General features: G+C 45.2%; 1 protein-coding gene across 3 annotated transcripts in view; it reads right to left on the reverse strand.

Moving 5' to 3' along the window:
- KANSL3 (KAT8 regulatory NSL complex subunit 3) overlaps positions 1 to 13,961 on the reverse strand; it is a 60,122-nt gene extending 46,161 nt beyond the window's left edge. For all 3 annotated transcript variants that reach the window (XR_012251343.1, XM_073653682.1, XM_073653684.1), the window contains exons 1-7: positions 13,792 to 13,961; positions 4,483 to 4,746; positions 3,218 to 3,388; positions 2,195 to 2,285; positions 1,899 to 2,084; positions 1,627 to 1,758; positions 1,411 to 1,527 (exon numbers count right to left, since the gene is read on the reverse strand). Coding sequence is in view for 2 of the 3 variants with exons in the window: in XM_073653682.1 (XP_073509783.1) it covers positions 1,411 to 1,527; positions 1,627 to 1,758; positions 1,899 to 2,084; positions 2,195 to 2,285; positions 3,218 to 3,388; positions 4,483 to 4,697 (912 nt within the window). In the remaining variant the exon portion in view is untranslated. The remainder of the gene's footprint in view (positions 1 to 1,410; positions 1,528 to 1,626; positions 1,759 to 1,898; positions 2,085 to 2,194; positions 2,286 to 3,217; positions 3,389 to 4,482; positions 4,747 to 13,791) is intronic.
- Between the last annotated feature and the right edge of the window lie 10,095 nt (positions 13,962 to 24,056).

A 24,056-nucleotide genomic window follows, 5' to 3' on the forward strand; every position in this document is an offset into this window, starting at 1 on the left:
CCTCACAGATCAGCAGCATGGGTGCAAAAAGTCCAAAGTTAAATGGAGCAGAGGTAGATCAAAGTGTCTGCTGGAGATAGCAGAGTATAGTGCTCCTGTGACTAGGTTATTATTGGTACAGATGCTTTTAGAATTTCCAAGGGGTAACTAAATCTGTAATATAATTCAGCATATCTTAAAGGGAATATCCATCCTCCAGCCTAATTAAAACCTATTTTCTACTTCAAAATTCATACATACAGGGTTAAGCAGGTAACGAAAAGTCATCATCAGTCCACAGCCGAAGTGATAACTTCAAGATCTGGGGCTCTGACCACTGAGATCCCTATTGATTACCAGAATGAGGCCTTTTTGAATAAAGTGGAAGGGTCCATGCTTGACCGCCACTCCATTTAAAAGGAGTGGAAAAGTACTGTGCTCTGGCGTTCGTTGGTGGTATTACCAGTCGTACCGCCCTTGATATAGAAGTTATCACCTATGTTGAGGATTGGTGATAACTTTTTGTTAGCAAGAACACAGAGCAGCTATAAAGAAAATCTCTCTCAGTAGAGGACCCAGCAAGATGGCGCATTACACGGCCAACCTTATATTGGCACTGTGTAATGCCTTATGTTCCCTTTAACGTTACCCAAGGAGAAATTAAACATGTGCCATCATGTTCCTGCACATATAAGCGTTGATCTCTTGAGGTCTCAGGAGCATCCACCCTATGATCAGCTGATCATTCAGGGACTCATCTAATATGCAATGCAGGTTGAACATACAATCCCATTTGTATGTAATAGGTCAGGAGGGGCTGAACAGATTGATCATTAGGTTTGTGGGAAAAAAATTTGGCATAACTTGAAATTAATTAATTTTTTTCAATTCCTGGGTTAGGAGTTCACTGGGTGGTCTAAGTCAATGATGGACAGCCTTTCTTAAAATAAATGTGTATGCAGAGATAGCTGTCACTCATTGAGTTAATCTTTCAATGTAAATGCACCTGATCGTGTAATTATTTTCAAGCAGGCTTGATAATCATGGTTCTCGGCAGCACATTGTCCTGTGTAAGCGGGACGCGTTCTGCAGAGAACAATGGCAGCCTAAGCACGCTGAAAGATCGATTACAGATCGTTCATGGCGCATCGTTTACCGTAGTCGGCCTGTGTAAACAGGCTGTTAAATGACCACCGATCGGTAAATATTTACCCATCAGTGCTTGTCTAGTGGCGCTGGTCGATCCATCTAAACGGATCAGCTCCCAGGACAAAGGAAATAACGAGCAAAGAATTTTTTATTTTTTTTCATTTTCTTGTTTGTATCATTGGGGAATACAGCTAAGGGATTTTTGGTGAATACAAAATCCAATTCTCTTATGTAATTATGCTAAACAAGACAATGTAAACCAAATCATGATATAAAACTAACCTTGGCCAAGCAAGAGAGCTGGGACTGCCAGAATCTGTGTCTCCGTGATGTGGGAAATATGGAATTTGTTGGTCCTGATGGGGCAATAAGAATGAGTGGGGAACCTGGAAGCTTGCACTATTTAGAAAGGAGAGAAAAAAAACATGCCATAATATACCATAATTATCACAAAGGATCCAACAATAGAAAAGGAAAACGTACAACATGTTAACTTACAGGTTTGTTATGAGATAACACTCCAATTGCAGGGTCCCATGGTCTCTTCAACAGCAAGGATAATGCTTCTGCGCTGGCGCCTCCTGCCCTAACAGTGGAGGCCAGGAGCATGCGGTCAATAAGAGCAGGGATCTGAGGGGCATAGAGAGGATAAATAAACAGCACATACCCCAAACCACCATTGTTTTACAAATGTATTACTACAGAGGAAAACATAACAATGGAAAGTTTTCAATTTACACACAAATCTATATAGCCAACAAATCAGTTACCTTTCCCTTCAATGTCTGCAGTGCATCAAGATAAGCAGCTAACAAGGGCAAGCTCAGCGTTTCCACGAGGGTAGTATGCAGCCACTGAACCAACTTTGTATCCCAACCTACTGAGGCCAAAGCTTGTCGTACACGGCGTGCGCATTTATCCACGGCGATCCTTCTAAGCACTGGCTCATTAACTGCCTGTAAAGTAATAGTACAAGAATATTATTCCATTCTCATTAAAAGGAACGGTTTACAATGTAGTAATATCTGAGCATGGGTATAAGGATAGAGAAAAAAATTACACTTACACCATCGTTAGCGAGTCTAGCCAGACGGTCAGATTGTAGAGATTTCAAAATCTTATTGAAAAGTTTATTCTGAGACGTAGTCCAGCCGGTTCTAAAAATAAAGCACGAAGAAGGTATTAGATAAATCTATTTTCCATAAATTATGTAATGCAGCTGTTTAAATAGTTCAGCGCGTCACTGCCGGCGACGTCCCCTGTGCTCCACCACAGACTGTAATCAGAGCCGGACTGACCCGCCCGCCATCTTTCTGGAGACCAGGCACCTGCGCAGAAGATCGCAGACTAGTGTATTCCGTGATCTTCTGCGCAGGTGCCGGCAGTGACGCGCTGACACTCTGCCGTCCATAGGGTAAAAAGAGGTTCTGGTCTCCGGGAAGACCGGGTGAGGGAGGTCAACGTGCAGGCGCAAGATTACAGCGCCACAACTGCACGTCACAGGGGAGGCAGGTACTATTATAATGAAGACAGGAGGTGGGGGATTTCTTACGGGCCCAAGGCCTGGGGCAATCATTACCATAAAGTAATCAAAACCATTAATATGAGGCAGACAGGTAGGACTAGATTAACATTTTTGTCACCTGTATGCCCATATTAATAGGTTATATACGTCCCAGGGGGCGATAACGTCCCTTTAACACAATGTGGATATAAGTGCCCCCCAAATGCGTAATATGCTGAATTATGTGTTTTTGTGGCATTTTTTTTCTCTAAATTAAAATGTTTTTATTTAGAAAACTGGTATTTCTTACATTTTACATTATTTTAACACTAAAAAACAGTCATATACATGTGCACGCATGCAAACACACATTTCTTAGCATGAAGGGGTGAAATTCAAGAAAAAGGTCTGAATTTTATATTTGATTTTGAGCTTTAAATACACCTTTCCAGTCAATGGAATAAAAATAAATGATGCTTCAAGCAATGTAAGTAGATGAACCTGGAGAACTGTAGGCTAGATAAGGAGTACATTATTTTTGTTAGACCTATTGACTGCATTTAGAAAAACATCAGAAAATCTCACCTGTTCACATGATCTTCCCAGTCATCAGGGGGCGGAGGAGCTTCAGTGTCCGTTCGTACAAAAATGACATGACGTTCACATTCATTCATAACACTTCTCGCCTTCTGGTTGTCATACAACGGCATGGGGGATGGAGAGACTGTCTCAACATCAATGGGGACATCTGCTTCCCTGGAAATCAACTTAATATTACTTATATAATACTTGAAAAACTGGCCAATCACGCTACAGTACAATGTTGAATAAATACTAAAAGAATGTATTAAAAGGGGCTGTCTCCTCTCAACTTGCTGGGTACGACTGGAGTCCCCAAGAAGCCAAGAATGAAATGCCTCTCTAGAACGGAGCGGTGGCTATGCTCCAGCACCATGGCTCCATTTGTGGTCTGTGGAACGGCCATAGATACTTGAGTACATTGCTCAGCTATTATTGCCAGTCTCATAGATGATGAAAAAAGTGGTGGCTCGCATGCACGGCTATCACTGCACGGCAATGAGACATTTTAGAACCTTGTTCTTAAAGGGCATATCCGGGACTTAGTGTTTAGGCAAATTTTTTGTTTTCACAAACAGGCAGGGAGTTGCTACTTACCTGCATGTTGTGCCAGGCGCCATTCTCCATCGGGTCACAGACCATTCCTGCCAGCGAATCAGCTGCTTCTGCTGACGTCACGTCTACAGAGCAGCGGATTCCTTTCCGCTCTGTTGACAAGGCGGGACTTCCGTCACTCTGACTGACAGCCAGATTCCAGCTGCCAAACTGGGGGAGCTGACTGTCAATCAAAATGACGTAAGAAGTCACGGCCCGTCGACAGAGCAGGGCTGAAAAGAAGCCACCGCTCTGTCGACGTGACGTCAGCAGAGGCAGCTGAATCCCCGGCAAGGGCAGTCTGTGACTGTTCTGTGCCGGGGAAGAACGGCGCTATAGACAACAGGAATGTAAGTAGCAACTACCTGCCTGTTAGTACTTAGGCACAGTTTTTGTTTTTCACAAAGTCCCGGATATTTCCTTTAAGTTGAGGCAACCCCCTTAAGTTTTTTTTTTTCCTGGATGCTCTTTAAAGGTAAAAAAACAAAACATCGTCAACAGATCCCACCTGCAGGGTTTATTATATTCTTTTCTATTGTATCTACTGAATGTAGAGAGAAATGAGATATAAATGTAGCCTGATTTGTACTTTGTATCATTTCAGTGTGTTAGAGGTGTATACAACAATGTTCCCACAATCTGAAATCCCAGCGCTAGAAAAGGAACTTTTAACTTACACTGCACTCTCTTGCTGTCTCCGTGGAGTAATGAAAAGTGTTCGAGTGGGACGGGCATTACTGGCATCTGGGTGGGCTGTCCATGGTTTTGCGTAACTGTGGTCAAGAAATACCAAGTCCAACTCTCGTTCATGTACAGACAACTGAAAGAGGAGAGATGTGCCCATTCTTCTAACAGAGGATTGTAAGTCTCGATCACTTGTCCTATGTGTCATCTTAATTGCTCCACAGACCCGGGGTCTGCAGAAAGCACAAAACTAAATCCTGTTACAAAAGAAATAACAAAATCAGAGTTTTAGCTATACAATTTCCAGCAGATCTGTCACCAGATTTCAAAATGCAAATTGCCTACATTAAAAATTTAGATAAAATACCTTGTAAAATCCCTGAGCTCTGTTAATTTTGCCGTTTTTTTCAGTTTTGCGCTGAGTTGCTACATTGCAGAGATATTCACATTTGTTGCTTTTGGAGCGCAGTATGTGAAATCTCTGCTTGTAGATCAACTGGGAGTCTTCTCTGGGGTGTGCGCTTTCACCCCTACTTCCCAGATGCTGCCAATCACAGCTTAACACTGTTGGAGACTGCTTAAGCTGCTGCTGAGTTTTGATTGGCAATGTCTGGAAGGGAAAGGTGAAAGCGCACGTCCCCAGGGAAAATGCTGAAAAAAACAGCCAGTAGCAATACAGGCAGAGATTTCACATATTATGCACAAAAAGTAATAAGTGTGAATATCTCTATAATAGAGGGGCGAAGCGCAAAAAGGAATAAAGTGGCAGAATCAGGGAACCTCAGGGATTTTTACAAGGAAATTAAAGGGACTCAACAAAGAATGACTGTTCAAACCAGGTTCAGGCGATCGGTGCACAAAGGCATGGTCAATCAATTACAGTGCCTACAAGTAGTATTCAACCCCCTGCAGATTTAGCTGGTTGACACATGCGGAATTAACTTGGCATTGTGACATTTGTACTGTAGATCAGCCTGGAAGTGGGAAATGCACTGCAGCAAATTTTTTATTTTTTTTTGTTTTTTTTTAAAACGTAAAAAGTTAATTCAGAGTGTCATTTATTATTCAACCCCTCAAACCACAAGAATTCTGTTTGGTCCCCCTAAAGTATTAAGAAGTAGTTCAGGCACCAAGAATAATGAGCTTCACATGTGTGGATTAAAGACCTCTTTTGCCAGCCTTTTCTGACTATTTAAGACCCTCCCCAAACTTGTGAACAGCACTCAGACATGGTCAACATGGGAAAGACAAAGGAGCATTCCAAGGCCATCAGAGACAAGATCGTGGAGGGTCACAAGGCTGGCAAGGGGTACAAAACCCTTTCCAAGGAGTTGGGCCTACCTGTCTCCACTGTTGGGAGCATCATCTGTAAGTGGAAGGCTTATGGAACTACTGTTAGCCTTCCACGGCCAGGACAGCCTTTGAAAGTGTCCTCCCGTGCCGAGGCCAGGCTTGTCCGAAGAGTCAAGGCTAACCCAAGGACAACAAGGAAGGAGCTCCGGGAAGATCTCATGGCAGTGGGGACATTGGTTTCAGTCTATACCATAAGTAACGTACTCCACCGCAATGGTCTCCGTTCCAGACGAGCCCGTAAGGTACCTTTACTTTCAAAGCGTCATGTCAAGGCTCGTCTACAGTTTGCTCATGATCACTTGGAGGACTCTGAGACAGACTGGTTCAAGGTTCTATGGTCTGATGAGACCAAGATCGAGATCTTTGGTGCCAACCACACACGTGACGTTTGGAGACTGGATGGCACTGCATACGACCCCAAGAATACCATCCCTACAGTCAAGCATGGTGGTGGCAGCATCATGCTGTGGGGCTGTTTCTCTGCCAAGGGGCCTGGCCATCTGGTCCGCATCCATGGGAAGATGGATAGCACGGCCTACCTGGAGATTTTGGCCAAGAACCTCCGCTCCTCCATCAAGGATCTTAAGATGGGTCGTAATTTCATCTTCCAACAAGACAACGACCCAAAGCACACAGCCAAGAAAACCAAGGCCTGGTTCAAGAGGGAAAAAGTCAAGGTGTTGGAGTGGCCTAGTCAGTCTCCTGACCTTAACCCAATTGAAAACTTGTGGAAGGAGCTCAAGAATAAAGTCCACATGAGACACCCAAAGAACCTAGATAACTTGGAGAAGATCTGCATGGAGGAGTGGGCCAAGATAACTCCACAGACCTGTGCCGGCCTGATCAGGTCTTATAAAAGACGATTATTAGCTGTAATTGCAAACAAGGGTTATTCCACAAAATATTAAACATAGGGGTTGTATAATAATTGACCCACACTTTTATGTTTAAAATTTAATAAAATTCAACTGAGCAACATAACTTTTTGGTTTGTAAGATTTATGCTTCTGTTCATAAAACCTACTCTCGTTTGCAGTTTGAAGGCTCTAACTTATTTGCATCTTATCAAACCAGCTAAATCTGCAGGGGGTTGAATACTACTTGTAGGCACTGTAGATACACCTTCTTCTTTTCCATCTGTCTCTGCCTTTCTCTGGCCCTATGAAGCCAGAGCTGTCAATCAAAAAAGTGTGTGTGGGAGGTGTAGATTGTGGGAAAACAATGAGGCGGTAAGGTGTATATAAATGATTTACCACACCTTTGTGCACTGAGCCGCGGTACTTGGTTTGAACAGTCATTCTGAGCTAACAGAGTCCATTTAACGCAATTATTTTGAGCAAGTCACATGTCCCGTTTAAGATCCTACTCCCAAAATGTGACTTACAGTTGAAACCATAAGTTTACATACACTATATAAAAAGACATATGCATGTTTTCCTCAATATCTGACATGAAATCAGAATAAACCTTTCCCGTTTTAGGTCAATTAGGATTACCATAATTTTTAATATTGGCCAAATGCCAGAATAATGAGAGAGAGAATGTTTTAAAGCATTTTTATTACTTACTGCAAAGTCAAAAGTTTACAATCACTAAGATTACTATGCCTTCAAACAATTCTGGACTGCCCATATGATGTAATGTGTTTGGAAGCTTCAGATCATTTTTTTTTGCAACATCTGAGTTAATTAGAGACACACCTGTGGATGTATTTTAATGCACACCTGAAACACACTGCTTCTTTGTTTAGAATCATGGGAAAGTCTAAAGAAATCAGCCAAGATATCAGGAAGAGAATTGTGGACTTGCACAATATTCCTGGCAGGTGAACTTTAAAGTATGAGGCAGGTCACTGAAGGATCAGTGACCTGTAATTTAAGCCACCATGATCAAGATAAGGCCAGAGCACCAAAGAAAGCCCCGCCCACAGGCCGCCCCAAAGCACAAGCATCTCATTTTGTCCAAATCGCAAATAAAGATTAAACAAGAACTACAGGACGGATTTAATCAACCCAGGTATCATTTTAATCAGTGTAACATCGGCAATCTGACACTGCCTGTAGTTTACTTAGCACAATCCTGATGACAGGTTCGCTTTAAACGGTTCCTTCCCGAGCATAGGAATGACTTAAAGTTGCCCATTGCAAATCCCCTTCCCCATCTCAACACAATGACAGACTGCTGAAGATGTTGATGCCATGGCATTTGGGGGTCAACAGAAGAACCCCCTTACAGTCATCATAGTATCATAGTAGGATATTGTCAAAACTACAATATACTGCAGAGTTAAAACACTGCAATATTATATAATATATATATATATATATATATATATATATATATATATATACACACATATACAGTTAGGTCCGTATATATTTGGACAGACAACATTTTTCTAATTTTGGTTCTAGACATTACCACAATGAATTTTAAACAAAACAATTCAGATGCAGTTGAAGTTCAGACTTTCAGCTTTCATTTGAGGGTATCCACACTAAAATTGGATGAAGGGTTTAGGAGTTTCAGCTCCTTAACATGTGCCACCCTGTTTTTAAAGGGACCAAAAGTAATTGGACAATTGACTCCAAGGCTATTTCATGGACAGGTGTGGGCAATCCCTTCGTTATGTCATTCTCAATTAAGCAGATGAAAGGCCTGGAGTTGATTTGAGGTGTGGTGCTTGCATTTGGAAGGTTTTGTTGTGAAGTAAACATGCGGTCAAAGGAGCTCTCCATGCAGGTGAAACAAGCCATCCTTAAGCTGCAAAAACAGAAAAAAACCATCCGAGAAATTGCTACAATATTAGGAGTGGCAAAATCTACAGTTTGGTACATCCTGAGAAAGAAAGAAAGCACTGGTGAACTCATCAATGCAAAAAGACCTGGGGGCCCACGGAAGATAACAGTGGTGGATGATCACAGACTAATCTCCATGGTGAAGAGAAACCCCTTCACAACAGCCAACCAAGTGAACAACACTCTCCAGGAGGTAGGCGTATCAATATCCAAATCTACCATAAAGAGAAGACTGCATGAAAGTAAATACAGAGGGTTCACTGCACGGTGCAAGCCACTCATAAGCATCAAGAATAAAAAGGCTAGACTGGACTTTGCTAAAAAAACATCTAAAAAAGCCAGCACAATTCTGGAAGAACATTCTTTGGACAGATGAAACCATCTCTGGCTGCTATGGGCATAAAAGGGGACAAACTTATGGTGTGGCCCCCATGCTCCCCTGACCTCAACCCCATTGAGAACCTCTGGAGAATCATCAAAAGGAGTGTCTATGATGGCGGGAGGCAGTTCACATCTAAGCAACAGCTCTGGGAGGGTATTCTGTCCTCATGCAAAACAATTGAAGCAGAAACCATCCAAAACCTGACAAATTCAATGGATGAGAGAGTTCAGAAGCTCCTTTAGAACAAAGGGTCCTATGTGCAAATGTAACATCACCTAGAATAAAGTTTTGAGTTGAAAACTGTTTGATTTCAGTTTGTAATAACCTGCTAATGCTTATAATTTCAAAAAGGACCATTTTTTGTTCTTTATTAAAATGAAAAGGTTGAAAACTCTACTGTGCATAATAATTTGGAACATGCATTTTGAGTGCAGTTTGAGCTTTTTTATTTTTTAAAAAATATACTGTTATCATAGACAGTTTGTACAAAAACCTTTCAATTGTACGCTAATAGTTATTTGACTGGAAAATTACAATGACTGCAATTCATATAGGTAATTTGGGAAAATCTGAGAAAATATTATTTGCATAATAATTTGGAACACAGTGTATATATACACACACACACACATCAGAGGTTCAAGTCACCTAGGGGGAATTAATGGGAACCGGTTGTGTAAAAAAAAAAAAAAGAAGCTATTAACTTGAAAATTTGGGGTTCATCTGCAGGTTAATAGCGTTCTGGAGCTGCCCGGTCACACAGACTGACAGCCGAACTGCCAGAAGGTAATGAACTTAATTCCCCCCGGCAGCCTCGGGCTTTCAGTCACAGGAGTGGGTCAGAGCAGCTTCAGTCACCTTCAGCACACAGGGAGCGGCGGCTATAACCACACTCCCCGCACTGACAGCGCTCAGCAAGTCCCGCTCCACATGTCTTCACCAGATATGCCAACCACCGCCTGCACAGATAACCTCGACAAAGGCCAGCACGGCTTGAACAGCGGACATCATCTGTACATATTGGTTTGGGATGAATTAAAGTATCACTTTGTGCAAAAGAAACCTACTATTTGATTATTTTGGCGCCAAAGTTTTCACTGAATATCAATTGCTGTCTCCATCAGACACTTCCAACCCAGACAGAGCCATTAACTACAGTAGGGCAAACAGGACTACAAAGTTTGTAACTTTGGACTCCTCGACATTTTTTCTGGCCGTGTCCATCGTTTATTCCTGACTAGTGTTGAGCATTCCGATACTGAAATATCGGGAATCGACCGATATTCGCAGTATCGGAGTTCCGATACTTTTAGAATATCGAATACCGGAATCGGAAGTTCCCATAATGCCTGCGCTCTACAGTGTCTCTGAAGGCTGACAAGCTGGATGGCAGCGCTCAGCTTACTGTACTTGTCATTTAGTGTTAAAGGATTTATTAAAAAAAATAATAGTGTTTTCATGCACTGTCTCTTTAAAAAAGCCGGCCGGCAATTCAGCATCGGTACCCGACAATTTAGAACAGAAAGAATAGAGCATCACACATAGATTAGATAGATAGAAACATGTCAGTCACATATATATGAAGTACAGTGACAGTGCTGGTTACTGTACTTGTCATTTAGTGTTAAAATAAAGGATTTATTAAAAATAAAATTGGCGTGGGGTTCCCCTTAATTTTAGTCTCTAGCGGAGGTTAAGCAGACAGCTGGGGCAGATGTTTGACGCCTGGGAAGGGGGTAATACCCACGGAGCTTCCCAGGCTACTAATATCAACCCCCAGCTGAATACCTAGCCTATACTAGCTATTAAAATGGGGGACCCAAAAAAAAAAATGACGTGGGGTCCCTCCTATTTTAATAGCTAGCAAAGGCTAGGCAGACAGCTGGGGGCTGATATTAATAGCCCAGGAAGGGTGCCATGAATATTGGCCCCCTCCCAGGCTAGAAACACCAGCCGTCAGCCGCCCCAGAAATGTCCAATGAACTCAGCTCACCTCATGCACGTCACTGACACTGACACTGGACACAAAAATAGGACGAAGCCCCACGTATATTTTTTTTTAATTATTTCATGAAATTCATGAAATAATACAAAAAAAAAATACGGCTGAAAATAAAACCCTCACCTGCTTGAGTGACAGCTACTTTGCTTGAAGTCAGGCAGCAAAGGAGCCATCAGTCCAGCTGGAGAAGGTGGTGCAGGGCAGGGAATAGAGAGAGAGTGACAGAGGCTTGGAAAGTGCTACGTATGAACAGGAAAATATCCGGCTACCGTCAAGGATTTTTTTTTCCTAAAAATATTATATTTTATTGACATGTGCTAAAAAAAACATGGTTTGGAAAGTGCTACCAGGTTTCGAAAGCAGTTGAACCTCATTTGCATACCAAAAAGGACTGGCCATGTAAGGGTATGTGCAGACGATCCGGAGCCGGCTGCGGAGAAGCCGCCTCCGACTTCCGCTCATTATGCAAATGAGCGCCGGCCGGGTTTTTTTTTCTCATAGTCGAGCTTTCCCCATAGACGTTACGTCTATGGGGAAAGCTCGCATGCGGAGCCGCAGGAAATAGACATGCTGCTGTCTGGAAAGACGTGCCGCATGTCTGTTTCCGCAGGTGTGCCGCAGACACATAGTAGGCATGGGATCAGTATAAATCCCATCCACTATGCTGTAACATCTGTCCGCTGCGGATTGCAAGCAGCGCACTTGCGCTGTGTCCAATCCGCAGCGAACACTGATTGTGTGCACATACCCTAAAGGTAGTGCGGGACTTTTCTCTGAAAGAGCCACATGCACATACATATAGTTTGGAGAGTGAAATCCTGCTGACAGATTCACTTTAAAGGAAATCTGTCACCACTTTGGAGATATTAGACCTGTACTATGGGCATACAGAGTATAGAAAAGTAAATCTAGACATACCTGTATGGCCCATAGCAGAGGTTTGACTGCAGAGAAATCTATTTTTATAAACTCTGTTTTTCACAGGCTTGGCGTCTGGGGGACGCCAAGAAATCCCCGCCTATCTGCTTAATTATCATATCCCCCCTCCCCTGCACGTCACAGGGCTCTGTGATGTGCACTGTGCTCCCGGACATGCGCAAATCGCCGCTCACATACAGCGCGCTCTGCTTCATCCCGGCCCAGTCTGCCTGTGCACTACGTCGCAGGTTTCTATTGCAGGGGAGTCACTGTCATTTCCCGTCACCTGCACAATAGAACCCCGCAGCACAGTGCACAGGCAGACGGGCCGGGATGAAGCAGAGCGCGCTGTTTGTGAGCTCTATGTGAGCGGTGCTTTGTGCATGCTCGGGAAGTCAGGGAGCACAGTGCACGTCACAGGGCCCTGTGACATGCAGGGGAGAGGGGGGATATAATAATTATGCAGACAAGCGGGGAATTTGAGGGAATAATAAGCACATAGGTGGGGATTTCTTGGCATCCAGGGGACGCCAAGCCTTTGAGAAACGGAATTTATAAAAACAGATTTCTATGCAATCAGATCTCTACTATGGACCATACAGGTATGTATAGATTTACTTTTCTATACCCTGTATGCCCATAGTAGTGGTCTGATAACTCCGAAGTGGTGACAGATTCCCTTTAAAGGGTTTGTCCCACCTTGATACTGATAACCTATCCATCCTACGGGTGCAGTCAGACGGCCAAATAAATCGGACAGAGATTGGAAGGCAGAGCATGGACTGGCCGGCGGCTCTCCTGACCCGAGCGTGACAGCTGAATAGAGAAATCTGAAGCGGCAAGGCTCGGGTGACCTGCCGACCAGTCCGAGCATCGCGCTCACGATTTATACAGCCATCTGACTGCACCCTAAGGATAAGTCATGAATATTATTTGAGTGTGGCCTGACGCCCAACACTCCCACCGATCAGGTGCTTTCAACTATACAGGAGGCATAAGTAAATAGCGAGCTGAGCGGGAACATCACAGCGCCACTCACTTGTGGTGGTCGCTGCTGATAACTGCAGCTCTGTCCCTACTAGAGTCAGAACTGTGAGCTACAGTTCTGGAACACACAGTGAACAGAAGCAGGCGGGTGGCTTGGGAGAAAAGCGGGTACTGACACATCCAAAGTAGATGACCAATCCAAAGGATCAGCTTAAAAGGGTTGTTCGGCCTTAGGTTACAAGTTTGCAGCCATTCTATGTGAATCCTCACATCACCTGCACTGTACATGGCCAGGATTCTCCTATTCCAGGAGTGTGACCACAAGCATGTGATTTGCGTACATGTGATCATATGCCAACTAGACATGCGTGGCGTCGCTCAATGCAAGTGTATCTAGTGAGGACGGACACGTCTAGTCGAAATGTGGCCGGAAGCATGCAAATCACATGCCCTTCACATAAAGAGTGACTACAGACTTGCAGCCCAACCCCTTTAAGATGGGTAAGGACACCCAACAATCTCATTAATGAGGGAGACTGGTCACTACTCAGTGAGTAGTGTACATAAGACCACCATGACCAGCGGATTGGGGGGGGGGGGGCACGAGCTGATACTGAGGACTTCTCCCCAGCACAGCTCAGGCATTGTTATGGCCGCCAGTCACGTGCCGGGTGCCGGTCACCGTCCCCCTCTGGCGTGGAGGAGGCAGCCGCACAACCACCCTTCCTCTATCATTAGGCAGAACTGTCCCTAGTGATCGGCTCATGGCGCAGCGACCGAACTGTGTGCAGCAAAGACTGCGCCACACAACACAGGCACATCCGCGTCATTCACCCCCTCGCCCGTATCACTGCGCGCTCACCTTCCGAGATTATTTATTTCTCCGCTTCATTATGGTGCACGTTAGCTCCGCCTACTGCTCACATTCGCTCTTCTCGGTCTCCCGGTGGCTCAGGCCCCAGTGCGTCGCTGAAGCGTGCGGACGTTCACTGGGCGGGACAGCACATGTGACGTCACGCTGGTGGAGGCGGGAAATGTGAGGGGGAGGAGCTGCTGTATAAATACTGGCGTGTAGCTGCGCGTGTTAGTCAGTCACAGACACAGGAGGCACACTAATGGCTGTGTCTGTCTACGACTATACGACTAGTTTTTCTTATAGTTGTGTTTTCTTTTTTATCTCAATACAGAATTCATAACGTTGTAAATTTTACACCCTTGTTAACAACAAAAGTGGATTTCCCATCAAAATGATTGGGAGCCTTTTTCCAAGCGATTTTTGAGGGGGATTTTGAAGCAAATCCGACCTCCATGTGAACATAGCCGTAGTGTTTCTGCACACCGTGTCTGCAGTGTTTTCACGGCTATCATGAAGCGACTTTATCCCTCAGCTCTGCTTTTTCACGGCTTTAATAAGTGAATAGCGCCCCCCAATGGGAGAGCTGACACCCTGTCGTATCGGTCCTGACTGGTTATGGAACAGATCGGGCCCATTAACCCCTTAGATGCCGCTGTTAATCACAACGGTGTGTTCCTATTGCAACCCGAGGTCCTCTGATGAACCATAAGCAGGGTCTAATAGGATGTGACCGTGTAAAAGTGACAAGTCCCATGCCCCGCCACGCACGAGACCAGCGATCAGAGTGTAAAATATTCATGTTCCACAGTGGGACAAAATAAAAAAAAATGTGTAAAAAAAAAAAGGAAGTCCCCCCCCCAAAAAAAAACATCACAAATGGCTATTTTGCCACTAAAAACACAACTTATGTGTAAAAAAAGAAAAAAAAAGTGTATATAATTGGTTTCGCTGAGTCTGGAATGACCTGAGCTATAAAACTGTCACATTATTTATTCCGATAAATCCTAAGATAGAAACAAAAATAACATACACACACTACTCACAAAAAGTAAGGGATATTTGGCTTTCCGGTGAAATTTATGGAAAACGTAAAAAGTTCACGCGACAGTGATCTTTTTTTATCATGAATGTAGGGCATTTTTGTAGAATTCAATGGTGAATTCCTCATCTCAAACAGTTTATTGAAACAAAAGCGAACAAAAGTGGTCAGTATGCCCCAGCAAAAAATGTCAGTCTCAGTGACTTGTCATGTGGTCTTGAGCATCGATTACAGCTTGACAACAACGTCTCCTGCTGTTCACAAGTGGAGTTATTGTCTGCTGAGGCATGGCATCCCACTCTTCTTGAAGGGTGGCCCTCAGGTCATTGAGGTTCTGGGATGCAGAGTTACGAGCTTCTACACGACGACTCAGCTGATCCTATGGGTTTTCTATGGGACTCGGGTCTGGAGAAAGTGCGGGCTACTCCATAAAAAAAATCAAATAAAAAAAAGTCACAGCTCAGAATATGGCATTGCAAAAACAAATTCATTTTTGTAAAATATTTTTTAATGTGCAAAAGTAGCAAAGGATCTAAAAAGCAATATAAATCTAATATCGCTGTAATTGTACTGTCCCGAAGAATAAATCAGTTTAATCACTTTGAGCGAAAAATGAGCAATTTAATGAAAAAATATAAAACAATAACTTTAATTGCTGATTTTTGTTCTTTCTGCATCCGAAAATTCTAAATATAAAGTGATCGATAAATGTTATATATCCCAAAATGATATCCAAAAAATCTTCAACTCGTCCCACAAAAAATGAGCCCTCGTGCAGCTCTGTTCGCCAAAAAATAAATGTTACAGTTCTCAGAATATAGCGGCAAAAAAAAAAAATTTTGTATAAAAGCATTTTTAGTGTGTATAAGTAGCAAAACCTATTAAAAAACAAAATAAATCTGGTATTGCTGTAATCGCATCGACCCAAAGAATAAATATAACATCACTTATACTGTGCTTAAAACAGCACGTAACAATAAAAACAGTTCTTGAAGTACTGTTTATTTTTTCATTCTGCCTCCCAAAAATTGGAATAAGACTCAGTTCACATTTATCCTGCGGTCTCCTCTAAGCCCTTGCCTCAGGGTTTCCACGTAAATTACCTTAACCCCTTCACCACCCAAGCCTGTTTTCACCTTCCTGACCAGGACAAATTTTATAATTCTGACCTGTCTCACTTTATGTGGTAATAACTCTGGAACCACATTCAAGAAGTTTAATAACCCTTCAGATGCTTCACAGGGATTAAAGCAATGTGGAAGTAAAAAAATGAACATTTTACTTTTTTTTTAACAAAAATGTTACTTTAGCCCCAAATTTTTTATTTTCACAAGGGTATTGGAGAAAATGCACCCCAAAATTTGTTGTCCATTTTTCTTGAGTATGCCGATACCCCATATATGGGGCAAAACTACTATCTGGGCGCACAGCAGGGCTACGACAGGAAGGAGCATCGTTTGACTTTTTGAACTCAAAATCGTCTGGAATTGAGAGACGACGCCATGTCGCGTTTCGAGAGCCCCTGATGTGTGCCTAAACAGTGGGAACCCCCATAAGTGACCCCATTTAGGAAACTAGACCCTTCAAGGAATTTATCTAGATGTGTGGTGAGCAACTTGAACCCCCAAGTGCTTCACAGAAATTATAACGTTGAACTGTGTAAATAAAAAATTAAATTTTTCCCACAAAAATTGTTTTAGCCTTAATTTTTTTGATTTCACAAGGGTAACATGAGAAAATGGATCCATAAATTTGTTGTGCAATTTTTCCTGAGTACACTGATACCCCATATGTGGGGGAAAACTTCTGTTTGGGCGCATGGCAGGGCTCGGAAAGGAAGGAGTAAAGGACTAACGTTTTGGAACGCATACTTTGATGGAATGGTCTGTGGGTGTCATCTAGTGTTTGGAGAGCTCCTGATGTGCCTAAACAGAGGAAACCTCCCACAAGTGACCCTATTTTGGAAACTAGATCTCTCAAGGAATTTATCTTGTGATGAGCACCTTGAACCCACAGGTGGTTTACTTAATTTTACAATGTTAAACTGAAAAAAAAAAAGTTTTTTTTTCACACAAAAATGTTGTTTTAACCCCAAATTTTCTCATTTTCACATGGATAGCAGAAGAAGAAAGACCCCCAAAATGTGTTGTGCAATTTCTCCTGCGACTGATCAGTCTCTTAGTCTATTAAATTCCTGGATGACCCGCCAACAGAGACTCATGACACTCCACAAACAAATCTCTCCTAAAGGCTCTAGGCATGAACAACCTCCCATGGGGAGTGTTAGATGGAGCATCATCTTGAGCTTTCAGAATCCCATTCTCCAAAACGGAGTCCAAAGCCGCCACCACAACTCCTTTCTGTAAAATGCTCTCCTCCTCCTCGGCACCGACCGTAGGAGAGAAGCTGCGAGATAAAGCATCGGCTTTAACATTCTTAGTACCAGAGATATAGGTAACAGAAAAATGAAACCGAGAAAAAAAAAGTGCCCACCTAGCTTGACGGGCATTCAAGCGCTTGGCAGCATCCAGATAGATCAAATTCTTATGATCTGTGAAAACCTGAATAGGAAATCTAGCGCCTTCCAAAAAATGACGCCAATGTTCAAACGCGAGTTTAATATCCAGCAACTCCCGATTTCCAACATCATAATTCAGTTTGGTTTCCGAAATTTTTTTCGAAAAGAAGGGACAAGGATGTACTCCACCTTTGTTCTCCTGAGACAAAACTGCTCCGACCCCCACCGATGAAGCATCGACCTCGACCAAAAAGGGCTTGGTCTCATCAGGCTGCATAAGGATAGGGGCAGAACTGAACCTCTCTTTGAGATACTCAAACACTTCATTGGCCTCAGTAATCCACTGGGCCGTATTCGCACCTTTCCTGGTGAGATCGGTTAGAGGTTTAACAATTACAGAAAAATTCTTAATGAATTTCCTGTAATAATTGGGAAAACCCAAAAATCTCTGTATAGATTTCAACCCAATAGGCCTTGGCCATTCCTGCACAGCCTGAACCTTCACAGGGTCCATCTCAAAGCTCTCGCTGGAGACAATGTAGCCCCAAAAACTAATTTTCTGCACAGCGAACTCACATTTCTCCAGCTTAGCAAAGAGTGAATTATCACTCAATAACTGCAAAACTTCACGTACACTCTGCCAATGGGACTCCAGATCTGGTGAATAAATCAAAATGTAATCCAAATACACAACCACATTCTTACCAATCAGAGGTCTCAGGATGTCATTAATAAGGTTCTGAAAAAATGCAGGTGCATTGGTAAGACCAAAAGGCATCACCAGATTCTCAAAATTACCTACCGGAGTGTTAAAAGCAGTTTTCCATTCATCACCCTCCTTCACACGTAACAAATTGTATGCCCCCCGGAGATCAATTTTGGAGAACCACTTGGCTCCCACTAACTGGTTAAACAAGTCAGGAATTAACGGTAATGGGTAGGAATTGCGTACGGTAATTGTATTAATTTCACGAAAATCCAGACATGGACATAAACCGCCGTCCTTTTTTTTTTTAACAAAGAAGAATCCAACTGCCACAGGCGACTTAGAAGGTCTAATGTGACCAGCAGCCAGGCTAGTCTGTATGTACTCCTCCAAGGCCTTTCTTTCAGGGATAGTCAGATTAAACAAGCGACTTTTGGGAAGAGTAGCACCCGGAACAAACTCAATGGCGCAATCATAATCCCTATGAGGAGGTAAAACTTGCGACTCCTCCTCCGAAAAAACCCTTCAAAAATCTTGAATAGTTACAGGTAATTCCACTTTTTCCACAGCCGCAATGCGACCATTACAACATTTATCATAGCACTTCGGACTCCAAGACTTAATCACATTAGTAGACCAGTCCAATAAAGGATTGTGCAGTTTTAACCAAGGCAATCCTAGAACAACTGGAGAGGGTAAATTATCCAAAACAACCAAGTCCAAAATTTCTTGGTGAACTCCATTGATAGTGAGAGGAAATGCAGCAGTCTTGTGAGTAATACATTTCAAAGGAGTGTTATCAATTGCAACCACAGAAATAGGTGATGACAAAGGTTTGGATTTCAATTTAAGGTTTTCCAAAAACCCTTTATCAATCACATTAAGTGTTGAACCACAATCCACAAATACCTGAAATTCAATCAAATCTCCCTGCAGAGTAGTACTCCCGGAAAGAAATACTCCTGCAGAGCGTAAACAAGCTATACGGTTGTAACTGCCCTTTTTTCTTTACTTAAACGACGCTCACAATACTTAATCAAATGGTCAGCTTTACCACAATAAAGACACAATCCCTCGGCGAATCTCCGGTCTTTTTCCTGAGAGCGGAGTGACATCCCCCCAACCTCCATCAGTTCCCCACCGTCAGAGCAGATTTTCTGGGGACTAGGACCTGACATTACAGGAGTCTTTACCTCATTGAGCCGGCACCTCAGTCTCCTGTCTATACGAACAGCTAACTGCATAGCTTCCTGCAGAGTCTCAGGTGCAGGGAATGCAATTAGCAAATCCTTAACCCTTTCACTCAGACCAGCAAGAAATAAACATCTCAGCGCTGAATCATTCCACTTAACTTCTGAAGCCCATCTCCTGAAGTGTGCAATAATTTTCAACATCATCAGACCCCTGATTCAAACTTCTAAGTTCTGATTCAGCAGATGAGATTCAATCAGGATTGTCATATAATAGCCCCATAGCAGAAAAAAATTCTTCAACAGAACTTAAACACGGATCATTAGGCTGGAGAGAAAAGGCCCAACCCTGTCGTTCTTTGTGCAAAAGTGACATAATAAAACCAATGCGCTGTGATTCATTCCCAGAGGATCTTGATCTCAAACGAAAATATAACAATCAAGCGTTTTTAAAGGAAAAAAAATCGTGCTGTTTACCATAAAAAACATCAGGCAGTCCTACCTTTGGTTCCACAAAATGCGCTCCAGGACAGCTACTCACGTGTTGCTGAAGCTCGGCCACCTCCAGAGACAATCCCTGCAGGCGTTGAGCCAACTCCTGGACGGAAACCATACTGATCCCCGAATTTCTTTCCTTTTAGTTTTTTTTTGGGGCTGGACTTACTGTTATGATCTGAAACAAGTACTAAGGAAAGATAGGGGAAAGCTGTCCCTACAGTAAGACTAAGCTGAATCCCTACGATGTAGCGGGCTGCCTGTTCCTAGTGAACAGACCCGCCTTCGTCCTCGGCTAGTCTGAACGAAGACCTATAGCATTAAGGGAGGGGTCCCTAAAAGAACTAAGGACTGGGACAAAATGGGACACCTCCTAAACAGAAATTGTTGAAGAACACAAAAGACAAACTGATAAAAAGTACTAGAGGTCCAAGAGGACCAAGAAAACTGACAGAGATAGGCACCGAAGCACCAGGCTAGCAAAACCGTCAAACAACACTGAAGTCCAGCAAAGGCAGAAGGGGGGAGCTGGAATATATAGGCAGATGGTCACGTGACCGCAAAACACAAGATAGAAAAAATGAACAGGAGGGTTCTGTTATGCACACGCCCGGACTGACTGGCGTGTGCGGGAGTAGTGGTTCCACTGGACCATGAACCGGAGAGTGCCTAGAGGGGCGTGACTAAGTATCTGGCCGATCCGACGAGGTGGCACGACGGCATACGACGCCAGTGCACCAAGGAGAAACCGGGCAGAGGGACCAGGTGCTACTCCAGGTCAAACTCCGGACACGGGGGTTGACCCACACAGGGATTACTGGAACAGGCAGGTTAGGCTGGCACAGACTGGTGGATATAAGCGAACACGGCAGGTATGCAGACGGGTGGATACAGGCGAGTGTGCAGGCAGGGAGGTACTGGCCGAAAGGACGGGCTGGAGCACAGAGAGGACAAGACCCAGTACAGACTGGGTCACAGAAACAGAACCGCAGATGCGGTAGCCAAACACAGCAGAGAGGGAATGCCCGAAGCGGTGGGCAAGAGCAGAGCAGGACGGGATTGCCGGAGCAGCGAGCGCAAGCAGAGCAGGACAGGACTGCCGGAGCAGCGAGCAGATGCAGAGCAGGATGGGACTGCCGGAGCAGCGAGCAGAAGCAGAGCAGGACAGGACTGCCGGAGCAGCGAGCAGATGCAGAGCAGAAACCGCAGGAGCGGCAAGCAAGGCAAGAGCAGAGTGGAAACCGCAAGAGCGGCAAGCTAAGCAGGAGCAGAGCGGAAACCGCAGAGCGGTAAACAAGGCAGGAGCAGAGCGGAAACCGCAGAGCGGTAAACAAGGCAGGAGCAGAGCGGAAACCGCAGAGCGGTAAACAAGGCAGGAGCAGAGCGGAAACCGCAGAGCGGTAAACAAGGCAGGAGCAGAGCGGAAACCGCAGAGCGGCTAAGTAGGCAGGAGCAGAGCGAAAACCGCAGAGCGGCAAACAAGGCAGGAGCAGAGCGGAAACCGCAGAGCGGCAAACAAGGCAGGAGCAGAGCAGAAACCGCAGGAGCGGCAAGCAAGGCAAGAGCAGGGCAGAAACTGCAAGAGCGGCAAGCAAGGCAAGAGCAGGGCAGAAACCGCAAGAGCGGCAAGCTAAGCAGGAGCAGAGCGGAAACCGCAGAGCGGTAAACAAGGCAGGAGCAGAGCGGAAACCGCAGAGCGGTAAACAAGGCAGGAGCAGAGCGGAAACCGCAGAGCGGTAAACAAGGCAGGAGCAGAGCGGAAACCGCAGAGCGGTAAACAAGGCAGGAGCAGAGCGGAAACCGCAGAGCGGTAAACAAGGCAGGAGCAGAGCGGAAACCGCAGAGCGGCTAAGTAGGCAGGAGCAGAGCGGAAACCGCAGAGCGGCAAACAAAGCAGAGCAGGGGGGACAGGGCTCTGTTCACACGGAACAGACAGGAAGAGAAAGGCAGAGCCAGATACCCACAGAGTACTTGCAGTGAAGTAGCGAGTGGACCACAAACTCACAAACGGGAGTACAGAGACAACAAGCAGGAGTTAGGTACGAGTTCAGACTCTGCAGAAAAAGGAAGGGAACGGACATAGAGGCAAAACAGGTAAAGGATAGGAGAGAGTTCAGACTGGAACTGAGTGTACGGAGGAGACCGACACTGCAGAGGGATACAGGAGCGGGTCTGGGAATACGGCCCCCAGAGAGGCGGGACGAACAGGCAAGGAGCGTGTTCAGACAGGACAGACAAGATACAAGAGCGGGTCTAGGTAATCGGCTCCTAGAAGGCGGGAGGAACAGGCTAGGAGCGTGTTCAGACAGGACAGACAAGATACAGGAGCGGGTCTAGGTAATCGGCCCCTAGAAGGCGGGAGGAACAGGCTAGGAGCGTGTTCAGACAGGCCTGGAAATACAGCCTCCAGTAGAGGCAGCAGGCAAGAGTACACAGACAGGACTCAGTTCAGACACGGGAACTGATACCGCAAGGCAGGAGACATAGACAGGACTCAGTTCAGACACGGGAACTGATACCGCAAGGCAGGAGACAAAGACAGGACTCAGTTCAGACACGGGAACTGATACCGCAAGGCAGGAGACATAGACAGGACTCAGTTCAGACACGGGAACTGATACCGCAAGGCAGGAGACAAAGAACGGGACCTGGCACCTTCAGAGTGAATGCACACACTGAATGAAACACTATGCTCAGGCAGGGATAGATGGGAGCAGCTGTGCTATATACCAGGTGACAGACAGCAATAGGCTGAGGACGCACAAGGGGTGTGACCCACAGCAGGTACAAAAAGCAGGAAGTGATCGGGCGCCGCCCTTAAGCAGCAGAAACAGACACAAACAGACAGCATGGAGGGAAGCCAGAGAGACATTCTGGACAGGAGATCAAGTGCGCGCTCTTGCACAGTGGGAGATGGACCACTATGCAAGGACGCCGCCAGGTATGTTACAGTACCCCCCCCCTTACGCCCCCTCTTCTTCAGGCCTGCCAGAATCTCCCGCAGGGAATTTGAGGGCCAATTCTTCCCTTCGAAGAGATCACTTCCACTGTCCACCGGAAAAACTGGTCTCCTCTGGGTAGCTAGGATGCTACCTCCCATCCAGCCACCCTTAGCAACAGACGAAATGGGTGGAGTACCAGGAACAGCACACAAGGAAGTCTCACTCCACATACTTTCAGGTGGCATCCCAGAGGGTACAGGAGACAACTGGAAGTCCTCCACCGGGTTGGAGGGGGACAGAGACTTGGGGGTAATCTCTGCTTCGAGGTACATCTTGTCAAGCTCACAGGAAGAAATAGACGGGTTATCAGGTACAGGATGAGGAAAAGTCACTGTCTCTTTGTTATCTGGTGGTACCCCGGAGGATTCAGGAAACAACTGGAGGTCCTCCGCCAGGTCAGAAGAGTGCAGAGGCTCAGAGAAAACATCTGCTTCAGAGTACACAAGGTCGGACTCACTGGACGAAGCAGGTGAGGTATCGGGTACCGAGTATAGGAAAGTCTCTGTCCATTCACCACCAGGTGGCACCCCGAAGGGTTCTGGAGACAACTGGCGGTCCTCCGCCTGGTCAGAGGGGTGTAGAGACTCATGGTTAACCTCTGCTTCGGAGTACACTAGGTTGGACTCACTGGACGAAGCGAGCGAGGTATCAGGTACAGAGTATAGGAGAGTCTCTGTCCTTTCGCTACCAGGTAGCACCCCGAAGGGTTCAGGAGACAACTGGAGGTCCTCCGCCTGGTCGGAGGGGTGTAGAGACTCGGGGGTAACTACCACTTTGGGGTACCCATTGTCAGGCTCACAGGACGAAGCGGACAAAGTATCGAGTACCGGGTGTAGAGAAGTCTCTCTCCATTTGTCATCGAGTGGTATCCCGGAGGATTCAGGAGGCAACAGGGGGTCCTCCACCAGGTAGTAGAGGTGCACAGACTCTGAGGTAACCACAGCTTTGGAGCATCCTTGGACATGCACACCGGTTAAAGTGGGTGAAGCATCTGATGCCGGGTGCAGGAAGTTCTCCTGTGTGGAGTCTGGATGGGCAGAAGTCTCTTCGGGCAGGAGAACTGGTGCACTACCCACGCACATTACCCGTTGGGGCTTCTCCGGGATACAGGGAGATGAAGCTTCAGTAGGGACTTCAAGGTTGGGGTCAGGAGGTCTCAGGGAGGACAAACCCTGGCGTGACGGCTTGCCTCTACGACTAGCACGTCTGGACTGCCTCTTGAGGTTGGGAGAAGTATTCCGGAAAGCGTAGTCACCCTGTGAGGATTCTGGGTGGGCAGTAGTCTCATTGGGCTGGAGGACTATTGCGCTACCCACACACA

This window comes from Phyllobates terribilis, unplaced genomic scaffold (genome assembly GCF_046119375.1).
Source record: "Phyllobates terribilis strain yellow unplaced genomic scaffold, ASM4611937v1 Scaffold_11__3_contigs__length_659146591, whole genome shotgun sequence".
NCBI classification, from domain to species: domain Eukaryota; kingdom Metazoa; phylum Chordata; class Amphibia; order Anura; family Dendrobatidae; genus Phyllobates; species Phyllobates terribilis.